Source organism: Neopelma chrysocephalum, unplaced genomic scaffold (genome assembly GCF_003984885.1).
Source record: "Neopelma chrysocephalum unplaced genomic scaffold, ASM398488v2 Primary Assembly neopelma1_84, whole genome shotgun sequence".
Taxonomy (NCBI): Eukaryota; Metazoa; Chordata; class Aves; order Passeriformes; family Pipridae; genus Neopelma; species Neopelma chrysocephalum.
The window spans coordinates 1612222-1638963 of record NW_020897746.1 but is presented as its reverse complement, the minus strand read 5'-3'; the positions used below and the strand labels follow the sequence as shown (position 1 = coordinate 1638963).

The 26742-nt window shown below is 51.4% G+C and overlaps 1 protein-coding gene across 1 annotated transcript in view; it reads left to right on the top strand.

The window, feature by feature from the left end:
- The window catches only part of NTN1 (netrin 1), a 96480-nt gene that overhangs the window by 50530 nt on the left and 19208 nt on the right, over positions 1 to 26742 (top strand). The window contains exons 2-4 of the mRNA XM_027691775.1: positions 2570 to 2758; positions 18688 to 18837; positions 21810 to 21863. Of these exons, the coding sequence (XP_027547576.1) occupies positions 2570 to 2758; positions 18688 to 18837; positions 21810 to 21863 (393 nt within the window). The remainder of the gene's footprint in view (positions 1 to 2569; positions 2759 to 18687; positions 18838 to 21809; positions 21864 to 26742) is intronic.

Sequence of the window (26742 nt, the reverse complement as noted above, 5' to 3'; positions counted from 1 at the left end):
CAATCTTGCAAAATACTCGAGTGCCAAGTCCAGCTCTCCTAAAATACAAGTTTTAGGAGGAGGTGAGCTTTCACTCTCTGGGGAAAACATGCATTTCTGACAGATTCAAGGAAGAACTAAGTCTTTTGTGAGGCCATGCCACCCCCTGGAGAAATGTCTCCTCTTGTTAATCAACAGGGACTAAATCCTGTGGTTTGTAGCACCAAAGGCAGAGCTGCTCATGAGCCTCAAGGCTTTGAATGATGGAGATGTGCCCATGTGGGTCACAGGCTACAGCAGGGATGACCAACCCTCAGACTGAGGGATTTAAATCTCTTTTTTCCTCTGCTTGAGCTGAGTCCTGAGGCTGTGCCACTGATACAGGTGTTGCCTTGGGATTTAGGTACAGCCAAGAGATCATCCTTCATGTCACAGCCCTGGTTCATGCCTGGGGAGAGGCTCTGCCTTCAGTGAAGGAACCAGCCCTTGGCCCTGCGCCTTCTGCACGCCCAGAAAAAGGGTTTAATCTCAACATCTTCATTCACCTCTGTAAAACAAGGATTTTACCTTCTGTAAAACAAGGATTGGGACTCTAAAAACTTCACCTCCTTCCCAGAAGCTCAGCTCGTGTATTCTGCAGGGTGAGAATCACCTCTAACCCCCTATTTTTACCGCGTGTGGTGGAGCCATCGTGGTGCTGGGGCTGCTCAGCACATGTGAGATGAGGAGGAACCAGAGCTGAGCAGCTGCTCCAGCAAGGCACAGCATGCTGCTCTTCCTGAGGTTTAGATGGGAGGGGAAAAGCCTCCAAAGAGGGCACAGAAAGTGCCTGGTGTGTGCTCCTGTGCTCCTTTTAGCTGCAAACAGGCTGTTAAAGCGCAGCATCAGCACATGTGTCTGTGAGACCGACCAGATCCAAACAGCAGCCGTTCCCATGGGATGCAGGAGCGGTGTCTCCGGTCTCCTTGATGGTCATCTCCTGTTTCAGGAGTTGACAAATGCACCCACGGGCTGCTGGGCTGATCTAAAGGAGAGGCAAACCACGGTTCAAAGCCGTGGCCCCGCTCAGCGTCAGGAATCTCCCTCCCTCCCGGCCGGCAAAGCACTCCCGGGCCACTCCTGTCACCATTGGCACGTTGGTGGCTGCTGCTCCTGCTCTGCCAGCGTTTGGTGGGGACCTGAGGTTTGGCCTCACCACGCCAGCTGCAGGAATTCTGATTGCAAGGCATGGAGAGAGCAGGCTCCATCCCACTGGTTAGATGTGGATGGAGGATTTCGCTCTTCCCTTTCCTTTCACGTCTCGTGTCAGCTGGGGGTTGTTCCTGATGAATAATGCGGAACTGCACTGTAATTTTCTGGATTGAAATTTGATAATTAAGCAAATATAGCATGTCTTTGTGTTGGGCAAGCACCATAAGGTAAACAGGAAGGAATGAGGGATTAAGATGTCTCTGCTCTAAAGGAAGGTGACAAGCCCAGAGCTGTGACACCTTCGTGCCGAGCCGAGAGGCCCAGCTGTGGGCTGGCATGGCACAGCTGCATTGTTCAGGGGTGAAGAGCAAATAAAAGCAAGGGGAAAAGAAAACAAGCTATAAAATTCTCAGCAAAGCCCAGAGCCCCAGCAACTGCCTCTTGATGTCCCCGTGACAGCTCTGGGGAGAGGCAGGAGAGGGGTCGGGCTTTTGAAGTCCTTAAGTTGTCCTTTGCGAAGGCCCCCTGTTAAAATAGTGCCTGTGTTGACATTAGGCTGCATATGGTGGAGGAATTGGACATCTCAGTCACAGCACATGCAATCAAAGCACTGGGGGACTTCTTGGTATTTGGCTAACAGGGTGTCAGGCCGGCCCTGCCCCAGGCGGGATGGGGGATGTTGAGGCAGAGGTGAGGTTTATCAGCATACTCGAGGCTGCAGATGAGTAACAGAGCCTGTGGTATGGAAAGACGAGGAAGAAACTAGCTAGGAAGGTCTTGAAATGGTATTTGGGGCTCAAACGCACACGTGGGTCAGAACTGGTGAGAGTGGGAATACCGGGAAGGTCGGGCAGGTGATGATGGAAATGCCCTTCCTGCAGGGGTGGGCAGAGGGGGTTCCTGAGGTACTGACTGGGAAGTGGGGATTTCATGGCAGTTTGGGGGCCTTTGTGCTGAGCAGTAGCACAATACAAAGTGAGAGTGGATGAGAAGGGTGCTTGCTTGGGACAAAGTGCTTGTGACAAAGCTGGAGGAGGAGTGTGGGGGGGTGTGCTCTGTTCCCTGACCATGGATGGGCTCCCCGTCCTCACAGCCCTGCCTGCACCCAGATTCTAATCCACATTAAGAACAGGGAGAGGCAAAGGCACATTTTGCTGCAAGGATAGTGAAATGAGGTCTTGGTGACCTCAGCTTCCCCTCCAGAAAGCTGGACTTATCACACAGCCTTGGTCAGGAGGGGATATGGGTCAGCAGCTGTCACCAAAGCATCCCGCCCTGTGACACCCCGCTCTGACAGAGCACACTGGGTGCCCAGCCCTGCTCACACAGGCTCCCCTGGGTTTGGCACCTCCGTGGCTGGGCACAAATGGTGACAATCTCCACTCTTTGCCTCTCTCAGCCTGCAACTGCAACCTGCACGCCCGGCGCTGCCGCTTCAACATGGAGCTGTACAAGCTGTCGGGGCGCAAGAGCGGCGGCGTCTGCCTCAACTGCCGGCACAACACGGCGGGGAGGCACTGCCACTACTGCAAGGAGGGCTTCTACCGAGACCTCAGCAAGCCCATCTCCCACCGCAAGGCCTGCAAAGGTACCGGGGTCGGGCGTGGGATGGCCGGGACCCCGCAGCTCCTTCCCCTCCCGCCCCTTCCTGCAGCTCCTGCTCCTGCAGGAGCCAAACTCCTCCTGCTCCTCCCTCTCCCAAACCAATTTGAAATGACTTTTCTTGCCGTTTGAAATTGCTTTTCTTGCCCCCACGTTCCCTGATATCACCTCTTCCTGGTCTCCTCCTGGTGAGGACGAGGCCACCGAAATACAACAAGTCCTCACTGCTGAGGATGACTAAATTATTTCAGTGTTTATCAATTACCACGTGCTTCGTCTGCTAACCTGGTCATCACACATGTAAAGTGCACAAAATCCCAGGTATGGGGTCAGATGTATCATCTGTAAATCAGCCTCCCCCAAATACCCATCTCCAGCTCCCCCACTCCACCCTCGCCCGGCACTGCTGGGGCACAGGCAGCACTTAACCCACGCACAGAACATGTCACTCCTCCGGACGAGGAGGGAACAGTAAAAAGGGAAACGAGTTTATTTTGAGCTCAGAGTTTTTTGAGGTTTCCTCGTGTGGACGTGGAGGCGAGCTGGGCTTCAGCTGGGGCGGGAGCAGCAATAAGAGCAAATCCTGCAAATGAACCTTTTTCGCTCTCAGCTGGGGGAGACGTAAATCCTGAACCTGAGGTGCAGCAAAAGGAATCAAGCAAACATTCAAAAGGCAGACTAGAGAATGCTGGTGTTTCCCACAGAAATCTTCAGCTCTTTTCTCTCTAAAGACTCATTTCAATAAGAAATGAAAAGCTTTTTGGCCTTAGCTGGGTATTTTTGGCTGGAAAGTTTTGAGTCTTCAGCATTTTAATTTTTAATGAAAATGCTGCTTCTTTATTTTTTTTCCCCACTGAAAACAGACACTTTTTGCCAAAACAGAAAAAGAAACCACTTCTTCAGACAGTCCTATTCCTCCCTCTTCACCTTGTAAAAACTATTCCAACGAGATATTTTCGACCCACCCTGCACTGAGGCTCCTGACCAGCTCCAGCTGATGTGTGGGCTGCTGGGAACCCCATCCCTGGGCCTGGGTGGCAGAGGAGCTGCCATTTCAGGATGCAAAGAGCCAGAAGAGAGGGGTGTTGAGGGGCTGAGCCACTTCCATGCCAGCCCCAACACCCAGCATCCCAGAGGGACCCCAGCTCTGGCAGGGAGCTGCATGCTATGAGTGGAAATGCTTTGTCTCCCCATCCTGAGAGGATCTGTGTCGGAATAAAGTCAGTATTTCTGCCTTCACAGCCAGGTCACTGATGAAATAACAGTGAAACAGCAGTGAAGGAATGTTTGATTGGGCCAGTCAAATGGAAATGGTGAAGGTGTGGGCACTCCTTGTGGGACCCATGTGGACATCCATCACCCTCCATCATCAGCACTGCTGCTGTCCAGAGCCTGATTCCTGCCTACCTTCCTTCTCCCCAGAAAGGGTTTGGGGCCGCCACATCGGGAAGAATTCTTGCCATCCCCAAGGACAGTAAACTCCTTCCCAGGGCTGTGGTTTCTGCCTCCCCAGCTCAGGGACTTCTGGGGATGTGGTGTGATTTGGAGGAGAGGGGGGCTCTTTGTCAGCCATGGGCTCACTGTGCATCCATAGGGATTCCAGTCCTCTGGGATCAGCACAGGGAGCATGAAGCAGGGAGAGGATGCTTGGCTGGAGAGTAGGATGGATTCCATCTCCTGCTTTTCCATCCTGGGAAAAGGCAGACTCTGCCCTATGCAATGTCCATGCTTAACCCTCTTTTGACTGATCCTGGCACTTCCCAGGACCGTCCTCATTCCTGCTTTTCCCAGCTCTCCTCCCTGGCCAGGCAGCCTGTTCCCCTTGTCCTGCCCATCCCTCTTTGCTGTTCCCTGGCCCTTCACTCTGCTGACCTCTCCGTGGCTGACAGCACAGTGATCCTACCCAAAAACACAGCTGGGTGGTACCTGCAGGTGGGAAACCTCAAAGCTGCCCCAGGAGAGCACCGGGAATTCAGGCACTGGCCCCCATGAGGCCCTCCACAAGGATTTTAGGCTGAATTTCCCAGTTGCTGGGTCATTCACTCTATTAAATGCTCTTTGCAATTGTCCTTTTCTCATCCTCTGCCTTCTCAAACTGCTCCTGCACTTAAAATTGGAGGTGGCCAAATTTAAATACTTCTCCAGCCCCCCATGGTTTGTAACAGATACAAAGGTATGTGATAACTGTGCTGACCAGCTCCCAGCTTGCAGCCTATGAGCAGGATTTCACAGTACTTGTTGGGTTATTGTTGGTGTAATCCACTGTCCTGTACAAAAGCAGCAAAATTAGGTTTCCTACAGCACAGGCATTCCTTTGAAAACCCGTTTTCCTGAGCTCTGTTTATGACACAGTGGAGGTTCATATTCCCTCTATTTTCCTTTCCCAATTTAGAGCTTTTTCTGAAGGAATTGTTGAAAACAGGCATGTTTAAAAAACAACCCTATCATCTAAAAGCTTCAGCCATCTCACCAGTGATAACAATATTCATTTGTCATCTCACCAAACCAGCTGACAATGGGCAACCCTCTCCCAGAGCCTCATCTCGACCAAATATGTTTCGAATTGAGGAATTAACCGTTCTGAAGCATCTGCCATCTCCCTCACCACTACCTGCTGTCTGCTCTCACCCAGCAGACTGTTTTCTCTGTAAGACTTGAGTCTTTCAGCCATCACATTGCTCTGATTGTGTCCCACATGTAGCAAATTTAAATAAATGCATACAATAGAGCCCTGGTGCCCTGGGAGCTGCCAAGAGCACGTGACACACTCACCTACCCTGGCAAGTGTGTGAGCTCACAGCAAACACCCCAGGAAAGAGCTGCCAAGGAGATTTTTGTGTTAATTCAACTCCTTTATTCAGCCTAACACACACATCCAGCTAAAATGCCTTTCCTCTCACTCACATTCCTCATCTCCCACTCCATCCTATACAAGAGGTTATGCACCTCAACTCATAACACATCTAATGTTAGAAAATTAGAGAGGCATTTTTTTCAATGGTTGCTTGGCTATTTATGCAAAAATATAATGTTGCAGAAATGTTTGCACAAGGCCTACTTAATTTTAACTTGGAGAAAAAGAGAAATCTACAAATTTTGCATGTGTTCATAGGGCACAGTGTGAGGCTTAGGCAGCAAAAGGTGAGCAGAAAGCAGAGCTGGGCAACATCCTCCTACCCATCCACAGGGCTGTTTGGCTTTCTAATAGCCAAACCTATAATAACTGTTAAATTATAGATTTTTTTCATAATCTGAAGTTGTCTCAGCAGCACAGATGAAGGCATAAGAAGAGCTGGGCTTTAAGGATGACTTTTCCCTGATGGTTAACAGCGATGCAGCTGTGCCATGTAATTCGCCTCTGCGTCTGCTTCTAGTGGTTTTCTTGCAAAAATGATAAAAGCAAAGAATTTGTCAGTGCCCAGAGATGCCCTGTCACAGAGCCACACAAGGCAGGGCACGGCACGGAGTCTGCAAACCACATGCAAAGGAATTGATGATAGATGGAGCGGGGATATTGCATGAAGTGGCAACACTGGGTGTGCGCCAGAGCCTGCCAGGCTGGAGCTGGGGCTGGGGCTGGGCTGGGGCTGGAGGAGTGTGGCTGCTGTGGGTGGGTGGTCAGGCAAACCCAGGGACAGCAGTTACTCAAGCCAGGGCTCGGGTTCCCCCGGTGTTTTGAGGTCAGACCCCAGAGCTGATCTCTGCGTGGCCCCAGCTGGGGACGCTGGGGCTGGAGGAGTCCCATGGTCCTGCTGCTCCTCCACTGGGGGGGTGGATGGGCTCATCCCAGAGGGCAAGGGAGCAGGATGCCCTTTGCCCTGGACACATCAAACCCCTGGTGTTGCATTGACCCTTTAGGTGTGGGGGCTGTCCAGAGAAGCAACAAAGCTCCAGATATAAGAAATTTTGCACGTTCATCTTTTCAGACAGACAAGGCTGAATAGTTCCTTTCTCACTAGTTTTTGAGAAAGCACAAAGAGTTCCCAACACACCAAAGCCGTGCTTCCAGTTCCTTCTGCTTTCCCTCTGCTCCAAATGATGTTGCAAGTGAAATTCCACATCTGGGTCCTGCAAACCTTCGTCCGCCCCGCTCTGTCGTGGGCCGCCGTAAATCAGGGCCCTGGTGTTATTTCTTTTGATTAAATTCCCTCCTGATATTTGCCAGATTATTGGCACTAATGTAATTCTATTGGAGCAGAGAGTCTGCAGGATTTTATAGCCCGGCTGTAAAACAGCTCTGCACTTGAGGGAGAGGCTTTACACACTTTTTGATGAAAAGATGACAAATGATACACGTTATGAATGCACTTGTGCTGAGGCTGCCAGTGTAAACCCCTTGTGGAGGGGCAGGATTTGGCACCTGGAGAGGTCACATTCATTAGGACTCCGTGTTTTGGTAAAAAATGGGATTGTCTGATTCCCTGGTGCTGCCACAGCTCCACGCCTGTGCAGAGCCTGGCAGGTTTTCCATCTGCACTGAAGCACTTAATGGCTTGTTCAAAACCCAAAAGGCACTCCCAGCCTACCTGCCCATCCTGGCTCGTAACCACAAAGGGTCAAGCCTTTGACATTTTCGTTTTGGAGGCAGTTTGGGTTGAAGCAGAGGGAGGGTAAGTGCCATCCCCATGGGCTCAGCCTCTGATCCTTGATTTCATGGGTGCAGACACAGGTTTTCTTCCCACCCAGCTGCAGGTCCTGAGTGGGGGGACTAACACAGTCGAACCCCTTTGGCTCCCGGTGCTGCCTGGAGAGGGGAGCAGAGCCTCTGGTGACAGGGACAGTGGGACGAGTCCCCGCCTCTCTCCACTGACTATAGAGGGAGCTGCGTGACCAGCTTAGAGCTGAGAGCTCATTTCCACGAGGCTGAAGCCAGGGGAGATGGAACCTCTCTTTGCTGCCTGGAGCCCCGCTGGGAAGTTGGGGTGCAGAGGGCAGTGGGGATAAACCCCACCTTAGACAGAAGAATCTGAGAAGGGGCTCACTGCCATCAGTGTGCTGGTGTCCCACTGGTGTCCCACAGGCCATGTCCCAGTGTAGGACAGAGATTTCAGTCTTCCATGGTTTCAGTTGTGGTCAGCACCCCACCATCCTCAGGGATGTCCCCTGCCATCATGGTCCCCCATCCACACCTGGGTGGAGGGTAGGCCAGCTCACAGATAACACATCCCACACGTAGGGATGGCCTGGCTGGATCCCCTACACCAGGGCTCCAGGAACAGCAGGGCCACCAGTGGTGGCTCCTGACAGGGCTCCTGTCCCCAGCCTTTCCTTGTCTGCAGTGAGTACCTGCTCCCCAGGCACCCTCCCATCACTGCAGGGAGCCCATCCACGCAGGAGATCTGCCCTTGGTGTCCACCTTAGGCAAGGGTGAAGTGCAACCCAAGAGAGATGCTCCTCTCTCCAGAGCAACCTCATTTTGATGCCCATCTCCAGTCCAGCTCAGTTGTTGTTTCAAGGCAAAGTCGAAGGCAATACTTTCTAGGAATTCACACCAGCAAGTTGTCCTTAATTATCCAACTTCCTTCCCTTTCTTTTCTCTTTTTCTTCCTCTTTGAAGACCATCTGGAGCTACTGTTCAGATCAGAGATGAGCCAACTCGTAGTGCTGGTGGGGCTTGGGTCGAGTTCATGTGTCAGGGCTTGGTCATCTCTGAGAAATCACATCACTGGAGAAAGTCCAAATTCCAAGGCATCGATCTGCCAAGCACAGACTTTCATTTCTCCACAGGACATGCCCTTCCACTGCCAGGGGAACAGTTTTCTAGCTGCATTTCCATACTGCATTTGTTAGTGGCTATGCCTTAGTCACCCCCTTCCCCAAGGCCCCACAAGTCTTTATATCGATATTACTCCAAGTGCCGAGAGCTGATTTATGGTTTCTACATCTAAAACTTGTCATCAGCAACCCCCAGGCACACACAAATCAGCTGGAGAAGGTTTATGGAAGTGCAGCTTTGAGCTGTCCGTGCTCACGGGTCGCTATGGGGGGGTGTCCTGGGGCAGCTCAGGAGCTCCAGTGCCACTGCCACCAAGTGCCACCTCCTCTATGGCACCCCCAGGACCCAGGGCAGAGCTGCACCATTCACCAGTGTGGGCTGGGAGGGTCCTAGAGCAAAGGAGGGACATGAGTATTACAGAAACTCCTAAACTGTTCTGCATTTGTAGTGTGAAAACGTGGAAAAGGAGTGATTTTTTTTTTCTTTTTCAAATGAATAATCAAGCTCAACACAAGGCATCTACCTGGCCATTCCAGCTTCTTAAAATCCATAATTTTAATGATGTATGGTTCTCCATTTTAGTGCAAATTAGCTAGGATGAAGGTAAACTCCTCCTTTCTGGTCTTCCCAGAAATTCATCACTGACTTTTTCCTCTCTCTGGCTTCCGATCAGGGCCACCTCCCACAACACAGCAAAGTTTAAACAGATATTTGCTTTCAGTGGAGGATATTTTAGGCAATCCAGGATTGAAACCTGGATGCTTGGAGAGAGCAGAGAGGACCTCAGACCTCCCTCCCAGCCCCAGGGGCTGGCAGAGCACCAAGAGGCATTGCCATGAGTGAGGAGGCTCTGCCACCCACATCCCAGATGAAATGCATGTGCTGGGAGTCTCTGCTCTGCTACAATGTCTGGAAGTTGGTTTTGAAGGTCATTAACCAAAAAAACAACAAAAGAAAGAAAATTTAAAAAAATTTTAAAAAAAAGGAAAAAGAAGAGAGAGGGGTTTGTCTGTTTGCCTGTTGATAAGGTCAGAGCACAATCACCTCCATGCCAAAAATTCCCCTAAGCTGCAGCTGTCTTCTGGCTCCAGGGAAGTCAATAATTCCACGTATTGCTCCTGCCCAGGCACTTTTGCTGTGGGATATGACTCCCCTGCCAGCCAGGACTCCTGGGACTGCTCTGGGCAGGCACTGTGCACCTTGGAGGAGGGGACTGCTGCTTATCTGGGCTCTGGTTCTCCTCCAAAGAACCACACTGGTACTTCCAGAGCCCTGTTCAGCAGAGCTCCCCTCTCTGCCAGGAATCTTTTGGATTTTGCTGAGTTGGTACAACTCCCTTGCATTAAAGGTAAATTTGAAACAAACCCGGTTTAGGGAAGGGCAGGTGAGGAAGGGACTTTTGACATGTTCAGATGGGCTGGGAAGACACGTGAACATAACCAAGACACCAGTTCATGGGTCAGGGGCCTGACCTGCTGCACAGACCCCGGAGTGGGGCCCTGCTGTCTCCACTTGGCATTCCCAGCCCAGCCAGGAGCACCTGCTCCCAGGGGAGATGCAGTCAGGGCCCCAGCACGTTCTGTGTGTCTGGGAATGCTCTGTAAAACCCCAAGCACCACCCCCCAGGAGAGGGACACCCCCAGGTGAGCTGGGTTAGAGATTCACTTCCACCTGTGGCGCTTTTGGTACGGGAGGGGAGGAACAGCCCAGGGAAGGGATGAGCTGGAAAAGGGAAAGAGGAAAGGGTAAAAGCCATGGCAGAACCTGCCAGCACTGTGTGGGACTTGCAGGGTTCAGGAAAAGACACTCTGCTGACTCCAGGGAACAAAAAGGTGTGATGAGGAGGATGGAGGACGGAGGAGGCTCCTCCAGAGATGCTCAGAAGGACCTTGAGTCTCCACTGCAGCCTGGAAACCACCCCCCAGCACCTTCAGAGGGGAGATATAGCTGACAGCTGAGTCTCAAATCCATGTTAGGCACTTGGATGATCCAGCTGAATCGGAAAATGTAGATAGTTGATTCCTTGACAAGAGCTAGTTCTGCATTCCTGAAAAATCACATCCTGGCAATGTTGGTGCCCAAAAGGAGTTTTATTGGTTAAACTGGGGGCCGACCATCTTCAAAACTGTGGCTTGGGTTTGGTTTTCTAGCAGAGATACATCCAGAAGCAATCCTGGAGGGCAGGTTTGGACTGTGGTTTTTCAGAAGTGGTGGTGTGCGACACAATAGAGGGGAATTTGCACCCTAATTAAGAAATAAAACCAGACTAAACCCCAGTTCTCCATGATGTCTCAGACTATGAACAAAAGTTGCTAAATTCACTTGCATAGCCAGACTTCTGCATATCTCCAAGACAGAGGAAAGACAAGGAATAATTTGCCTTCCCCATAAGTGTTTTCAAACTGTTGAGATAATTTCCTGCTTCAGACCAGTTCTCCAGAGTGGAAAGTCCTCCAGGCTCTCAGATCCTAAGAATTAAACCAAAGCTGCTCATCCACACACTCTGGCTTTCAGCATTGTAAAACGAAAAGGCTTTTTTTTCTGGTAGAAAAAGGATTTATTTTCCACTTAAACATAGGCTTCTCGGAGCATCATGAATTAGTGACTGGGATTTGTGCCCCGAGAGCTCTCATTGCAATTCTCCCCTGCACTTGAGGTGTTGGGGGCTCTCCCCACTGTGGATACTTTAGTGTCCCATAAGGGCTGTGCACACTGAAGGGATCCCCCTCTGCAGAGCTTTTCCTAGAGTTTCTCTCTCATCTTCTCCACTGCCTTTTTTCGTGAGGCTTGTGGCAACCTCATTATCTCTAAAACTTTTGCTCTGCTGCCAGATTTAACTGAAATGCTGTTAGTGGGAGAATACACTTGTAGGAACTTCATTTCCTCAGGAGCCAGGCTAAAAACACATCAGGAGGAGAAAAGGTTTGACTTTTTTTTCCCCCCCTCAAAATTAGTATTTTCCAACACACTCTTTCCCCTGCAATGTCTTCCATGAAAGCAGGATGAGCCGTATTTTGCTTTAGAGTCATGTGCCCCACTAAGCTCTTCTTTGCCTGGCCAGAGCTTGCCCTGCAGGTCTTAGACCAGACTTGACATCTTTTGATGGAAAAACAAAAGGGATAACATCCTCCATGACAAAACCCAAGTGCTGCCAGCAAAGCAGGGAGAAGCAAGCCCTGATGCTTCATCCCGGGGTGTCTCAGCATCCCTGGCTGAGAATCACCCAAAAGCCGGAGCTCCCAGACGACGGGGGGGAATTTCTAGCAACTTTTTTAACGAGGGAATTTTCGAGCATTTTGGAGAGTGCTGCCATAATTGTCTTATTGTCTGTATCTCTAATGCCTGCCCATAGTGCTCCTGCCCAAAAAGTGGATTTATTGCCGTGGTTCAAAGCCCCCTCCGGATTAGCGGCGACTCCTGCTCAGTGGAGGCTTTGTGGGCCCGTCTGTTCCTTGTTATGGAGAAGACAAAGACAAGGTCTAATCTGTGAAATTTGGCCCAAACTGCAGGGCGCCAGAGCCCTTGGCTTCCCCGAGTGCCAGTTCAGGAGGAAGAAATGGGAGAGCCCTGAGAAGCGGCGCAGGAGGAGGGACGCTGTGGAACACCAAGAGATTATTTGGCTTCGCCCGATAAAAGGAGGAATTCATGTTCTGCTGGCAAGAAACCTTTAAATCTCCGAGAGAATGTGCTGAGGGACATTGTGCATGAACATGATCCTTTGGAGAGCTAAATCCAGTTCACAATATCGCAGACAAGCCGACGATCTCCTTGCAAAGCAGTTAATAGTTAATATTTAAAGTCATTATTAGTATTCAGGGTTAACACGGAGACATTTCAACCTCTGCTGCTGGTTAAGCAAACTGGCTGGGGCCAGACTGGGTGGGTGCACACTAAATACCACAGTTTCTCTTCCCCATGACATAAATCTGTGGGATTTGCAGGACGTGCTGCCCGTGGTGGAGATGCTCTGGCAGTGGCTGTGGTCTCCCCCATCCCCACAGGGTGCTGCCCTCAGAGCCAGCAGCACTCAGGTGCACGGAGATCAGACCAGACTTTCCTCATCCATGGAGAAATAACTGGGATAGGTCTCCAGAGGAAGGAGAGCTGCTTATTTTGAATCGATTCCCCAAAGAGAGGAGCCAAAGCAAATCTCCTAAAATAGCCTGCCCAGGTCAGGACTTTGTGACAGCTTCAAGGGGTCATCCCTGGGATGGATTATGGATACAATGGGAGAGCTGGACCCACCCAAGGGGTTCTCACACCTTGCATTCCCTGAGCAGATATGTCCAGAGGAACCAGGATCTCAGTATCCAAGTTACTAAAGACAGTGGAGCAGGAAAAAAATAACTCTACAACAACAACAAAAAAAAGCTCATTTAAGTAATAATATTGGAACCACACCTTTAAATACTAAAGCATAAGGCTGAGATATGGTTACTGCACCAGGTTGTGTTATTGAGGCAACAGGTAAATTTGAGTTGTTTTGACATTTTGGTGTTTAAAATACTTCTGCAATCAAAGAGAAGGGGTTTGAAAGAAATCTGGGTTTGGGGCATTTTTTTTTTCCAACAGAAATTTTCTGTAGCCACATTTTTCACTGCCATTGAAGTCTTCAGAGGAGAGAAGAAAAGCAACCAAAGGGAAGCAATTTTTGGCCGTGATTCTGGAAAAACATTTTAAAGCGTGGGCACCTAAGGCATCTGGGCTATATGAGACTTGAATTCATACTTAAAATTAATGTGATTTCTCAGTACAGGGAACTTCATCAGTGACTATTGTAAATTAAGGTGGTTTTTTTCCAGTCTGATGCTCTGTTGGGTCACTGCTCAGTACAGAGGTCACGCTTTGGGCAGTTGGATCTGGAAGCCCTGCGAGGTGTGTGACCGTGGCAGATCCAGTGTGACAAGAGGAAATCTGCACACCTTGTAAAATCAAAGCCTTTTTTTCTCAGTCAAAAAGATTTTTCATCATTCTGAAAGCCTCCCAAAGACACAGCTTCCCTGAAAGCAGGAAGATGTTAATTCTCCAAAAATGCAGGTCTTTTCAGGTACCTTCTCAATAAAGGTCACACTTGAGGAGAGCTAAGCCTGGAGATTTATCCCTCTGTTTACCTTTCAACACACGTGTGTGGGGGAAGATTAGCAGCTGGGAATAACTCCGACCAAAATTCAGGGGAGGAAAAATATTTGCACTTTTGTCATGCTATTTGTCAGCCTTCAGCGGGGCAGAGACACCCCGGCAAGTTCAACCACTTTCCCAGGGTGTTTTGCATCCTTCCATGAAAGGCCCTAAGATTTGCTTGCAGGTATTTTTTCAGTCCCAAACCTCAGCTGAGGCACAGAAATGTGTCCCTGCCCGTGCTCGGGCGGGTGATGCTCTGCCTCAGCAGGTTTGTACATATAAATAGTGGCTTGTCTTGGAAGCTCCAGACAGAGATATAAAACTCCAAGACAGCCAGTTCTGCAAGAGCTTGGCCCCAGGGGAAATCTCCTCCTAACTGCAGGCAGTTAGTAGCTGGCTTGGAGTGCTTATATCCGTATATATATTAATCCCAGCTAATGTAACTACAGATGTTCTCATTCATAGCCCTATCTAATCCTGTTGGGCCCTTGCCATGGTGTCTCGTAGCATGAGTTCTACGAGTTAATTACGTGCAGTGCAAAGAAGCATTTCCTTTTATCATTGAAAAAGGTTGCCTTTTAAACGCCTTGAATGTCCCTTTGTCCCGGTGCTTTAAGGACCAGTGAAGAGGAGCACCTGTCTGACCTTCTCGGCGCTCTGCGTTACTTGGCACCCCTCCACCGTCTCTTGGCAAGGCATTCCTAATCTTTTCCGTCCTCAGATGGGTGCCTCTCCCTGCCTTTCACTCCAGTTCCCCAGCTGAGGACGTGCTATTGATTTCTATAGTGCCATGATATTACATTCACTGTTACTCTCTACCCCTTTCATAACACAGCCTCCCATCTTGTGGCTCTTCTGAGCTCCGTTGCAATCAGCCAGATGTTTCATTGACTCCTAGATCTTTTCCTGGAGTGGTTGCAGTTAATTGGGACCCTTCAGTGTGTATGAGCCATCCTGTTCCCTCCTTCCAATTATGCAGCCTTCTGTGCACCGGATTTTGGCTGCTATCCCCTCATCCATTCGGCCAGTTTGGGTCTGTCTCGCAGAAGACCAACACATCTGGACTAGCCAAGTTGCAGGGAGTCACCTAGAAATGCTTTTAGCTCCCTGCTTTCCACTCCATGATTATTTCATAAGAAAAATCAGCTTTTATGGGCAGAGGCACCTCCACTGCTACCATCAGTGCCCATTAAAACCTCACCATAGGTTCCTGCTCCTTGTTTCCTCCTCCACAGCCATGTTTTCAAGCAGGAAATAATTTCATTTTTCCCTGGAAATTCCTGATCATTTCTGCCACATCAAGGATTTTTCTTTAAGATTTTCTGAAATAACTAAATCCTGATGGTTATTTCCTTCCCCCAATGCTCCGTGGACTAACAGACTGCAGACCTCCCGTTTTCTTGCACCTACATAATTCCTCTTTGCTGCTCTCTCATCTCCTTGCACCCTCCTCTGTGGGGTGATCCTTTCAAGCAAGGCATGAGGATACAGTAGAAAAATCACCTGTTATCCCCCTTATTATCCCAGTCATGTCCTAGACACCCTCCATTCCTGATCAGTGAGGTTTCCTCAGCCCTGGGGCCCCAAGGGCTCTGCTCAGTGCAGGGCACTGCTGACCCCCTGCATCGTGGTGGGTGATGGACAGATCCTTGCACTCAGGGAAGCTGAGGCCTGAAAAGCCGTTTTGTGAGTCCAAAGGTGCCCATCAGGAAGGCCATGGGGATGCCAAAGGGGGCATTGGCACCAATCACACCCCCGCTGTGACTCTACTGCAGCCTTTCCTCAATTTGGGGTTACAGCCCAAAGGAATTTGAACCGTACTAGAAAAATCAGCATCAAGCACCAGCAGCCCAGCCACTCCACGGCTGGGGAAGGAGAAGAGCCTGTAATTGCTGGCTGCAAGTGTTTGCACTGGCCAGGGAACTGCAAATTACCTTTAATTGCTCCTAATTGCTGGCGCTGGTTCAGCTTCTCTAGGACAGGGACGGCAAATACACATCTGCAGACACTGCCTAGACCACCTCCTGCCTCCCTGCGCCACGAGGGCTGAGTTGCTGCTGATTCAGAGAGTTTTCTGGAAGATAGACAAGTCAGAATGGGATCAGGCTCTGGAGGAGCCGGAGTGCTCTGCCCAGGGCAGCGGTCCCGGACGCGCAGGGTCCTGTGCTCCAACCAAAAGCTGGGGACTGGTGACACAAAGCACATCCCTCCACCCAGAGGGGATTTACCCCACCGTGTGTCAGCATGAGCTGTCAGAGATCAGCCAGGGCTTTGTCCTGGGGAGGTCCTGGACCACGAGCTGGTGAGTCCCAGCTCCTCCATGACTTGCCTACTCTGCAACCTTGGGCACATCACGCGTGCCCGTGGGGACACGGGTGACACTTGTGCTGCAGAGCCCTCACAGGAGCCCGGACTGGGGAGAGAGGAGACAACCTCAGACAGATACGGCTGTAAAAATAACCCAGCAGCTCCGGACAAGCCGTGCCGAGGCATTACCTCATGAGGGAAGGAAGCAGCAGCATCGCTATTTATTTATGTGGTGTCCAGAAGAGCGCTCTGGGCTCTGCAGCCCGGCCTCCAAGAGCCTGATTCTGTAAATCTTACTCATCACCAAGGCTTTTTTTTCCTCCCTTTCCCTCTCTCGTCCAAGCAGTCCCACTGAAATCGGTGCAATCCGTTCACATGGGGGAGGATTACTCACAGGATGGGGGTTTGCAGGCGATGCCTGAAACCAGCGCGCAGCCCCAGAGGGGACGCCTGAAACATGAGGCGTGTTCCTCCCCATCCTCCTGCCCTTTGCCTCTTCTTGTGTAACCCTTCCCTGATTTGCTTATTTTTGTATTAACTCCTGCCTCTCTGCTCTTCTTTAACTCTTTTCTGCCCTGGCTCTTCTTCACTCTTTCACTTAATGTGTTTTTATTTCCTCTCCCCCAGCATTATCAAAGCCATCCCCTGGGGCTGCAATGGGCAGGTTTTCCCACCTAAACATCCCTCTGCTCTCCGAGCTCATCACCAGCCACACTCATTTCATGTTGAAACTTTTTCAGTCAAAATTAAGTTTAGAAAAGCAAATTTTCTGCTGTGGGCAGGTTTGCAAGCAGCTATTTCCCAGGGACAGCTCACAGCAGGGGAGAGAGCAGGACTCTTAACCAAAAAAACCAAATCAGAAGTGTTAGGAAAAGAAGATAAAAGAAGTAAAAATTGTGTTGGTTTCTTGAAGGTTTTTTTTCCCCTTGCATGTGAAAAATCATCAGGTTTTGGCAAGGCTCCATCTCTTCCCATCCAAGACTGGTGGAGTCAGGGATGGCAGCAGTTTGCTGGTGCTCTGGGAAGGGCTGCACAGGGATGGGATGTCCCACGCAGGGAGAAGGGGAAATCCCAGTGCAAGGAGGCCAGAGGCACTATCCAAACCCTGCTGGGAGGGGGGTCAAACTTGGAGCTGCTGGTACAGGGAAGCTGAAGCAGAATCGTGCTGGGGTGGGTTGGAGGGAAGCTCCAGCCAAACATCAAAGCTTGGACACCAACAGAAATGAATGTGGGGTGTGATTTGTTGTCCCCAAACGAGGTGGATTTAGGGTGTCTCAGAGCTGGGGGGGTTGCAAGACAAACGAAGAATCATTGCAGGGTCCAGAACAAACCCTCATGGGAGTGGTATGCCCAGTTTGGGGGATTTGGGGGGGTTTTAAGCCACTGGAGCCCATGGAGACACTCTTACTGGTCCTGACCCACAGACCAGCCCCCTCCAGATTTTGGGCAGTGGGACACATTTTCCCCCAAACCCCCTTTGTAGCAGGCAGCTCCCCTGAGGGGCAGAAGGAGAGCGGGATCAGTGCTCCCCTGGGAGGGATTTGGCTGGCTCCTTCCCGAGGATGCTGCAGAAGAAAAGGAAAGCTTTCCTGCTTTCCTGCCTCTCCCTGCCACCGCTCAGCAGGGGCAGACCACAGTCTGGCACGGTGCTTGCAGCTCTTAGAAATCAGGGCTGTTAACAAATGTGCGAGGCCGTAATCCTTTTGGAGCAGCGATGATAACAAGCCCTGATGCCTTTTTTTTGGCTTTTTTTTTTTTTTTTTTGGGTTTTTTTTTTTTTTTTTTTTTTAACCAAACAGCTGCGCCGGTAAGTCCCACTGTGGGAAATGAGATGGTGAATGTTTTCAAGTGCAGTATTTACATCCCCTGCCAAACCCTTCACATCTGCCCAGCTCTGCAGTCAAGCCTCCATCCATCTGGCCGGGAACAGCAGGTCCTCCAGCCTGCCTGCATCCCACAAGGGCATTTCCTTCCTGCTCCCTCAGTGCCAGCTGCCAGGGATGCTGCTCAGCAGGGAAGGGCTCGAGCAAAAGCACTGAAAGGAGGAGGGTGGCTGCTTTGGTTTTTCTTGTAGCGCACGTGAAACGAATTCCCAACGAATTCCCAACGTCTCTGAAAGCACTTGCTCCCTGCCTGAGATCTCGTGTGCTGAAGGGGCAATGAAACACTCCTGGGTTTTGTCCCTCTTCCTTACAGTCCTGCCACTGCTCCTGGGAGCCTGAGGGTGTTTGAAGCTGCTGGGTGTGGGCAGTGGGTGCTGCTTTGCCTGCTCCCCTCCTCTTCCAGTGCTGCAAACTCTTGATCACAGCACTCATGGATAAGGCAGTTGTGTTTCCTCTCAGGCACACGGTGTGACTCTTGGGGATGGGCCTGTGCAGGGCTAACAGTTGGCCTCGATGATCCCTGTGGGCCCCTTCCAACTCGATGTACTCTGTGATTCTGTGTCCACGGGTGGGTGTCCCCATGCTGCCTCCCCAGGGCTGTGCAGCACCTGGGACATCCTGGCTGCGTTTCCATCCCTGCAGTGGGATGGGCTGTGGCAGGGCCACCCTCTCCCCGGTGCCATCCCCTCTGTGCCCAAGTAAGGGCCTCCACACCCCCTCTGCCACATGCCACCTCCGTTCCAGGTCAGTGCGGTCGCTGGCTGGGTGGGATGTTTGCCGGCGGCAGCAAAGGTGGAGCCACGCCGGGATTGCTCCCGACGATGCCACAACGTCGCCTGCCCCCGTTCTGCTCTCCCCGACCCTCTTGTTGTGTGTTCTTCCCCACAGAGTGCGATTGCCATCCCGTGGGTGCCGCCGGCCAAACCTGTAACCAAACCACGGGCCAGTGTCCCTGCAAGGACGGTGTCACCGGCATCACCTGCAACCGATGCGCCAAAGGCTACCAGCAAAGCCGCTCTCCCATCGCCCCCTGCATAAGTAGGTGGATCACTCTTTCAATGTCTGTAGATTAGAGATATTAACCCTTTAAAACCCGCAGGAGCCACTGCCCGTGTTGGGAGGCTGCTTAACCCTGTCACGACCGTGCCAGCAGGCAGTGCTCAGGGGATGGAGCTGCCTGGGCTCCCCTGCCATCTGCACTGCCCACAGGAGGGATCATAGCCCAAAATCCAGCACTGGCTTCCAAACAGCTCATCTGCCTCATTGGGTGGGCTGTGTGAGTGCAGTTACAGACCAGTTTGATGGTAATTTGATTTTGCTTCATGGAGCAAAGGTGCCTCAAGAGCACATTTATTTTTGGGTACCACATCAGGTCTGGATGCTGCAGCAGATCACTACAAACAGGATTTTCTCTCCAAAATCAGGTTGTGCTGCACTGACACAGACCTCAAATCAGAGGAGCTGCTGGTTTGGTGGAGTTGCCATCACAGTAACACAGTTATAGCACCTGGGTTGCTAAAGGGGATCTTGCACTCACACAACTCTCCCAGAAACAGAGGCTGTTTTATTGTTTGCTTCCTTGGGCTTGCTTTTCAATTTGCCTTCCCAAGGCTGCTCTCCTCCCCTGCTCTTCAAACAACAGCAGGGAGCACCCTGGTACAGGTACAGCTCCCAAAGTGTCTCCGCTGCAGCATTTGCTCTGCAAACACCCAGATCCCCACTCAGCCCCTGCTGAGCTCTCACTGCCCAGGCAAGGTGGGCTTTAGCCTGGTGCTCCTCTCTGCTGCCTGCTGGGTTTGCTGCTGTTGGGTCATTCAGTGGCTCATGGACCTTGTGAGACATCTCCCCCCACCCTAACGAAAGGAAGCATCAAAATTAGCGTGCCTGGGATGGGCTGGAAAGGAGAAACTGCTTCCCTCAAGGGTGATTCCCTGCTGCTAAAAGGGGAAAAAGGCCCAACAAGAAAAGTCAAGGTTGAAAAAATCAAGTCTTTGCTGGGAACCCACAGTCTGCTCCTGCTCTGTCCCCTCGCAGCATCTCCCTCTCAGCATGGCCATTGCCAAATTATGGGGCAGATACCCTTTCTCCACCTTCTCCTGCTGAAGAAAACATACATTCTGGGGTGGGCTTTAGTCACTTGAGATTCATTTTTCCCTATGTTGCAATGAGACAGCAAGAGCTCAAACTAGATGCTTGTTTCCCCAAGATCTCCAGTCGTGGCTCCAGTCTGTGCTGCAGCAAGTATGCACAAAGGTTTATCATTAGTCATTCCCCAGGGCCATGGCAAATCAGAGAGTAAATTGTTCCTTGCATCAGCTCCCTTGGGATTTGTTGCACTAAATAAAGACAGACACAGGATTTCAACATGACCCATCCAGGGGTTTGGAGCCGGGCTGTGATCACGCAGCTCCCGACCCGGCATGCTCAAGACTGGTGTGAGCCTGGCAGGGCTGCCCTGCCTGGCCCCGCCACCTGAGCACCACCCAGCACCCATGGGAGCCACTTACTTCTGTGTCACTGCAAAACATCCTTGCCCAGGGGCCAAAGCTTCTGCTAAAAATGCTTTCCAAGCCGGGCTCTGGCCTGGCTGTCAAGCCCATGTGCAGTTGTTGGGAGCTGGATCTGCACATAGGACACTGAAGCAATTCAAGTGAGGATATGAGCAACTCACAATTCCCTCATCCCAGAAAAACCCAAACCAGCACATTTTCATCCTTGAAAAATGTCAGTCAGCATATCCTACTCGTGGGAGGGGATGGAGTTCACACGTATTTGATCTGTGTGTAGTGGGGGGCTCCATCCCTGCCCACACTGCTCTCCCACTGCCACAGGCTCACTGCCACCTCTCCTGCAAGGGCACAGTTACTCTCTGATTTACCACTGCTTATATTTTCCTTGTCCCAGAGACTTACAGTCATGCAAGAAACACCTCATGGGGAATGAACAAATACCCCAGTAGGGTCTGTCTGCACTGCAGGCAGGAGTACCCACCCAGCCTTTTGGGATGGCTGTGCTGGCTGTCCATGTGCTGCCTGACTGTGCACCATGTCTTTCACATGGGCTATGCCTGTGTTTAATTGCATGAGAGTGAATGACTTGAAAAAATCCCCTAATGCTCATTGGACTGCGCCCCTGTGAGCTGCTGTCACCACAATGCAGACTGACTCCAGCAAACCCTGCCTTCGTGGCCAGGTGTGTTCCCAAGAGCACAAGCGGAAGGAGACAAATGCTGACCCCCAGCTCATGCCTAAATTCCACTTTCAAACTGGGCTGGCAGGGAGTTCCCCCACCAGGATTACCAGGAATGCACAGAAATTGCATCACCATGCCCTGAATGTGTGAAGGATGTCTGTGATGAGAGCTATGTATGTGCTCTGGGAAAGGAGAGCATCCTGCAAAGCTGGGGCCATCCCTCCATCCACAGCCCATCCTTTGAATTTCAACAAACACAGCCAGGCGTGGGCATGAATATCCCGAATATTATGCGGTTTTTGCTCTGCAAAGCTGGTCCCAAATCAAAACCAGGCACCAGATATGTTTGTGTTTCCCTTAAATGTGTGAGGTAACACTTGCATCCCTGCAGAGAGGTGCAATGCTTTACCTGCACCCTCTCTCACAGGAGAGGAGTGCTCACACTGCCTCAGACGTGGGTGGAGACAGCAGCTGGAAGGGACAACCCTGGGACAGGGAGAGGCAGCAGCATTCCCACTGCCTGCAGGGGCTGGGCACAGTGCAGCCCACAGCCACAAGCCAAAATGTTTTATTAAAAAACCCCTTTCCCACACCCTCCAGGGAGGCCTGGCTCCCCAGTAGGTATGGTCCTGGTGCACTGGTTTCTGGGGCTCTTGCAATGCTCCTTGCTGGAGGACATCGTTGGGAAACCCTCCGTGCTGGTAGACACGGCTGGGGAGGGAACACGCAGTGTGTGCAGGGGCCAGGCTCTCTGGGATTTGGAATAATTCCTCCTTCTTTTATCTCCCCTCTGCTCCTGTCTCCTCGCTGTCCCGCAGAGATCCCCGCCGCGCCCCCCACCACGGCCGCCAGCAGCACAGAGGAGCCCGCAGGTATGTTCTCTCTTCTTTTGAAGCATTGTGATGCTAAAAGCCTTCTGAGCAACCCCCTCCCTTGAATGAAATTGCATTAAATACATCAATTCTGGTGTTTGTACCCGGACAAGTGGTTTCCTTTTACGCCCAAGTGTCTGAGTGTTCGGAACAGCTGTGCAGCATCCTGAGAGACGGGTGTTCCTCAGAGCATGTGGGAGCGTAGAGAAGGTGGAGAGAGGTTTTTCCAGAGGTTCTAAATCCATAAGCACACAGGGTGGAACTCAATGTGTGGTTCCACTCAATGTGGAACCAACACTTGATGGAAAAGAGGTAAGGATTTGAAACCACCACTAGTTGATTAAAGTTTCGTGGTTACCTTCTCAGAAGGATGAGAACAGTTCCAAGGAGATTTTTTGGTGGAGAAGGACTGGAGAACCAAAAATCCTCCAAAAAGGGAAAAAACCCCTAATCATTGCTTACTGCTGTATAGGAGCATTTCTGTTACATTCCTAGATCTGTGCATTCCTTGTGCCAAGCAATCTCGAGTGCTGATGTGACCTGTGTGTGTTATAACAATGTGTCTTGTGTCCAGGTCTGAGCAGGGGATGATGGCAGGAGCCAGAGAGTCCCAGGAAAGGGTGACTTGTCCCACTGCCTGCAGGTTCCTGGGGTATTTGAGCAGTGCCACAGCTGTGAAGGACACGAGGTGTAAAGGCTGTTTACTTTTGCCTCAGCAGTGTAGGAGGGTTCATAAATTTAGGAGTTTGTACTAAAAGTGATGGACGTCACCTCGAATTGAACTCTGAGCCAAGGCTCGTCCCGTGGCAAGGGTTGTCACACAGGCTGTGTGTGTTGCTGTGTGCTCAGGAGCTCTCCCAGGGTGGGGAACCCAGGGAGCAAAGGGACAAGGTCTTAGGTCTCCAGTGTCATGGCAAGGTAAATCCCAGGGTGTTCTGTAGGACTGATTGAAAGGACAAGTCCTGCTACATGTAAATGCAGAAGCAGCAACTCTGTGTTTCAGTATCAGGCTGGTCCAGGCAAGAATGATCTCCCAGCCTTGGGTTGTGCCTGTTGTTTCCTGTGTGCTTCTGGAAATGTTCCCTCCGAGCTGCAGGGCTGGAAGGAGCCTGAAGACACACCAAGGGCTGCCCCAGGCAGCTCCCTCCAGCCCAGCCCTGCTGAGCAGCCCTTTGGGTGCTTTGCCTTAGACATTGGATGCCAACATGAGGTGTGTGGTTTGGGGAGTCCATACAAAACAAGGTGTTGGGTTATCAGGAACAGGACCCATCACACTTAACCTGGACTTTTTAAGCACTGTTTTGTCCAAGGAGCTTGAACCCTCCGTATTTCATGCCTTCCCCTTGAGGGGGAGCATCTGACAGTGCTGTGCCTTGGCAACCCTTAGCCCCCCCCAAATCCTGTAGAATTCTGCTGAACTTCATGGGGGTTTTTAACACATCCTTAAATCAGTGTGTCTGCAAGCCAGAGCTCCTGTGCTGTGGGAGCAAAAGGGTTACAGAGATGGAGAAGGTAATCAGTGAGAGATTTTGGATGCAGCCAGTTCTGGGAGAGATGCTGCTTTATTTCCTTTGCTCGAAGCTACAGGGGACAGAAAGCACCACCCTGGCCAAGAGCTGAGAGAGCATCACTCCACTGGGAGCCAACGAGGGGCACATTGCAGAAGAGCGTGGGCCAAACCTGGCCTTGGTACAAGGGGTGGGACAACATCAGCTTTGGTGTGGGGGGTCCTGCCTGGCTCTGCTTAGCTCTCAGAGGTCCCAATCAATTTGGGAGAACAGTCCAAAACTGAATTGTTTAGATGAAATGCATTCATGCTCTCCCATTCTGGGAGATTGGAGTATGAGGAGGGGGTGCTCCTCACTTTTGCAGACTTTTTGAGGCAAGAAGAGTTCGTGCTCCCACCCCTTCCTTCTCTGGTCCCATTCAGAGAGGCAGAAGGGCCCCAGTGAAAGGGCAAACAAAAATAACAGTGGGGGGTAAAGGTTTACAAACCTGCCACTCAGTCATTGTCTTATCTGAATCAAATCCAGATTGGCTTGGGAATGATTATCTGAGGTGGATGATTTTGGCTAGTGGGCTTAAATAAAACCAGGTGATTGGATTGATGCAACTTCACGTGTTTTCCCCTGGAAATCAGCCTCTGCAGCTTCAAAACCAGATCTGGACTTTCCAAATGTCATTTGGGCCTTTTTGTTCCTGGCTGGTGAGGAAGAGGCTGGAAGCAAGTGCAGGAAAGGGGGAAAGCCCCAGTCTTGGTGATCCCTGGGGCTCCCCCAATGTGCACAGCTTGGCTGCAAGTTGCAGCATTCTCAGACTGCAGGGGTGGGTACATGCCTTGATATCCAAATTTAGCCAGAATCCTCCCCCAAGAACCAGGAATGGGGAAAATTGGTCTCCCTGATGACCTGGAACTCCTGTTTCAGCAGCATTTGCAGGTAGCCAGAGTATTCAAGCCCTAAAAAAGGGTTGGTTTTCTTTTGTCTGAATGTCAAAAGCTTTAATCTTTGCCTGCCCATGCCCAGATGAATTGAGGTGATGCAAGGCCACCCTCTGAGAGTCCCCTGCTCCCAGGTACGCACCATCACTCCCGGGACAATCACAGGGTGAGCAGCAGGAATGGGCTCCTGCATCCCTCAGCAGAAGGGCCAAATGCAGATTTCAGAGGGTGGTCAGAGGCTCACAGCCTGTCTCCATGATAGGCATGGAGGAAAAAGGGGTCCCTGGGGTCTGCTGCCACCAGCATCTGCATCACCCCAGCAAAACCTCAGCAGGCACAGGTAGAGGATGAGTTAAATAAATCCCTTGCTCCCATCACGTGTACAGGAGCTGTGCTTGAATTTCATGGCTCGGGCAGCTGGGAGAAATCTCCTTATTCCCAGTCCCCTAGCTAGCTTGTGCCCTTGCATCCCCATGGGAACGTGCCTTTTTGGCTCCACAGCTCCACTCCAGGCACATGAGCAGATCACTGTCCCCCTGCTCACAGCCCCGTAAACACCGTGATCATCACTGCAGCAACAGCTTCAAGGCAAGAGTGACAGTAGGAAAGGATTAAATGTACTACAGCTCCTTTTAACGAGCTGCAGCAGCTGGAAACAAGGAGTCAACACCATGTGAGCTGCCAGCTGCCTCCACAACATCTGCGAGGGGTGCGAGGCTCGCTCGGAAAATGACGGAGCAGGGACAGGAGCACAGCCAGGCTGAGCTTTCCTTTGGGTTGGGAGCAGTGACCTGCCTCAGCCATCACCCAGCACTGGTGTGCAGTGAACAGGAGTGTGTGAAGGTGTGTTGGCACTCGTGTCAGCACTCACAGGGTCTGGAGGGGATCAGCAGCACCGGATCCGAGCACAGGGCCCGGCACCGCTCCCTTCCTTCCCAAAGGGCTCCCAAAGGGCTGGGGGGGAGCTGCCAGGGCACAGCCCTGCCTGCTCATCTGGGTGAGGATGGGATGGGGCATGGCCAGAGGGACCTTGTGGAGAGAAAAGCCACAGCACTTTGCTCCGAGGAAGCTCTAACAGCGAGTGGCAGCTCTGTCTGTGGAGGGCCGGGCGCATCCCGCAGCCTGGGAATAAAGGTCTGCCCAGCTGCCTTCGGCACAATCGGGGGCAGAAACTGTCATTTCAGTCACCCTGGTGTAAATCTGGGCTCAGTCTGGGGGTCTCCAGCTTTGTACCCATCCAAATGAGGAATGAATTCAGCCCTGCATGGGTATTCTCTCGCCTGTCTGGGGCTGTAAGCGAGGTGATGGATTGACTGCATGATTGATTGACTGATTGATCGGCCCCAGCGTCCAGCTCCCTCCTGAAAAGAGGTTTCTCATGGTGATCTGCAGTGAATGGCTGTGAGCACAATAGGGGTGAGGGGCTTCCAGAGAGGAAACTTCTGGTCACTTCAAAACATCTCAGAAAGTCTGGGGGAAAAAAACCCCAAAACAAACCCCACAAAACTGCTGAAATGCAGATAAGCCTCACGCACAACTGCACTGTGCTCTTATCACCCCAGTGCAGGGCTTCCTGCACCCCCACATCCATTCATTCCTCCACTCCCAAATCCTTCCATTCCTCCATCCCCACATCCCTGCACCTGATTCCCTCCACCTCCAAATCCCTCCAGTCCTCCATCCCCTTGTTCTTTCATCCCCATATCCCTTCATCCCTGCAACCCTTTATCCCCACATCCTTCCATTCCTCCATCCCCACATCCCTTCATCTCCACCTCCCTTCATTCCTCCATCCCTCCGCCCCCAAACCTTCCATTCTTCCATCCCCATATTCTTTCATCCCCATATCCTTCCATCCCTGCAACCCTTCATCCCCACATCCCTCCATCCCTGCAACCCTTCATCCCCACATCCCTCCATCCCTCATCTCTCCATCCCACATCTTTCCATCCCTGTCTCCCTTCATCCCCACATGCCCAGCTCTGGACACTGCCTAAGGGACTGTCCTCCTGACCCTGGGGGTACCTGGGTGCCCACAAGCCCTGGGCACTGTAGCCAAGCCATGAGCTTCAGCTCAAGGACTGCCCAGCTCAGCGTCACTGTCAGATCCATTTGCAAAAACAATGATGATGATTCTGAAGTGAAACGAACTGATTCTCTCCCCATCAGGGGACATTTCCAGATTCTGATTCCCCTTGGAGAAACAAAGCCCTTGTCCCCAGCACCAGCTCTCTGTTTCAAAGTGGGAAGTGTGATTTTCCCTGTTCCGGTTCTGCTCAGCTGGGAGCTGCTGTTGGGCAGGAATTTAGGGGGTGGCTGATGCTCCTGAGGACAGATGGTTTCCTATGAATGTATTTAATGGTGTTGTCAGTGGCTCTTGGCAGTTCTGCATCCCAGGGCACCCCTGGAGTTCAGGGAGCAGCACCCCTGGAGCTCGTC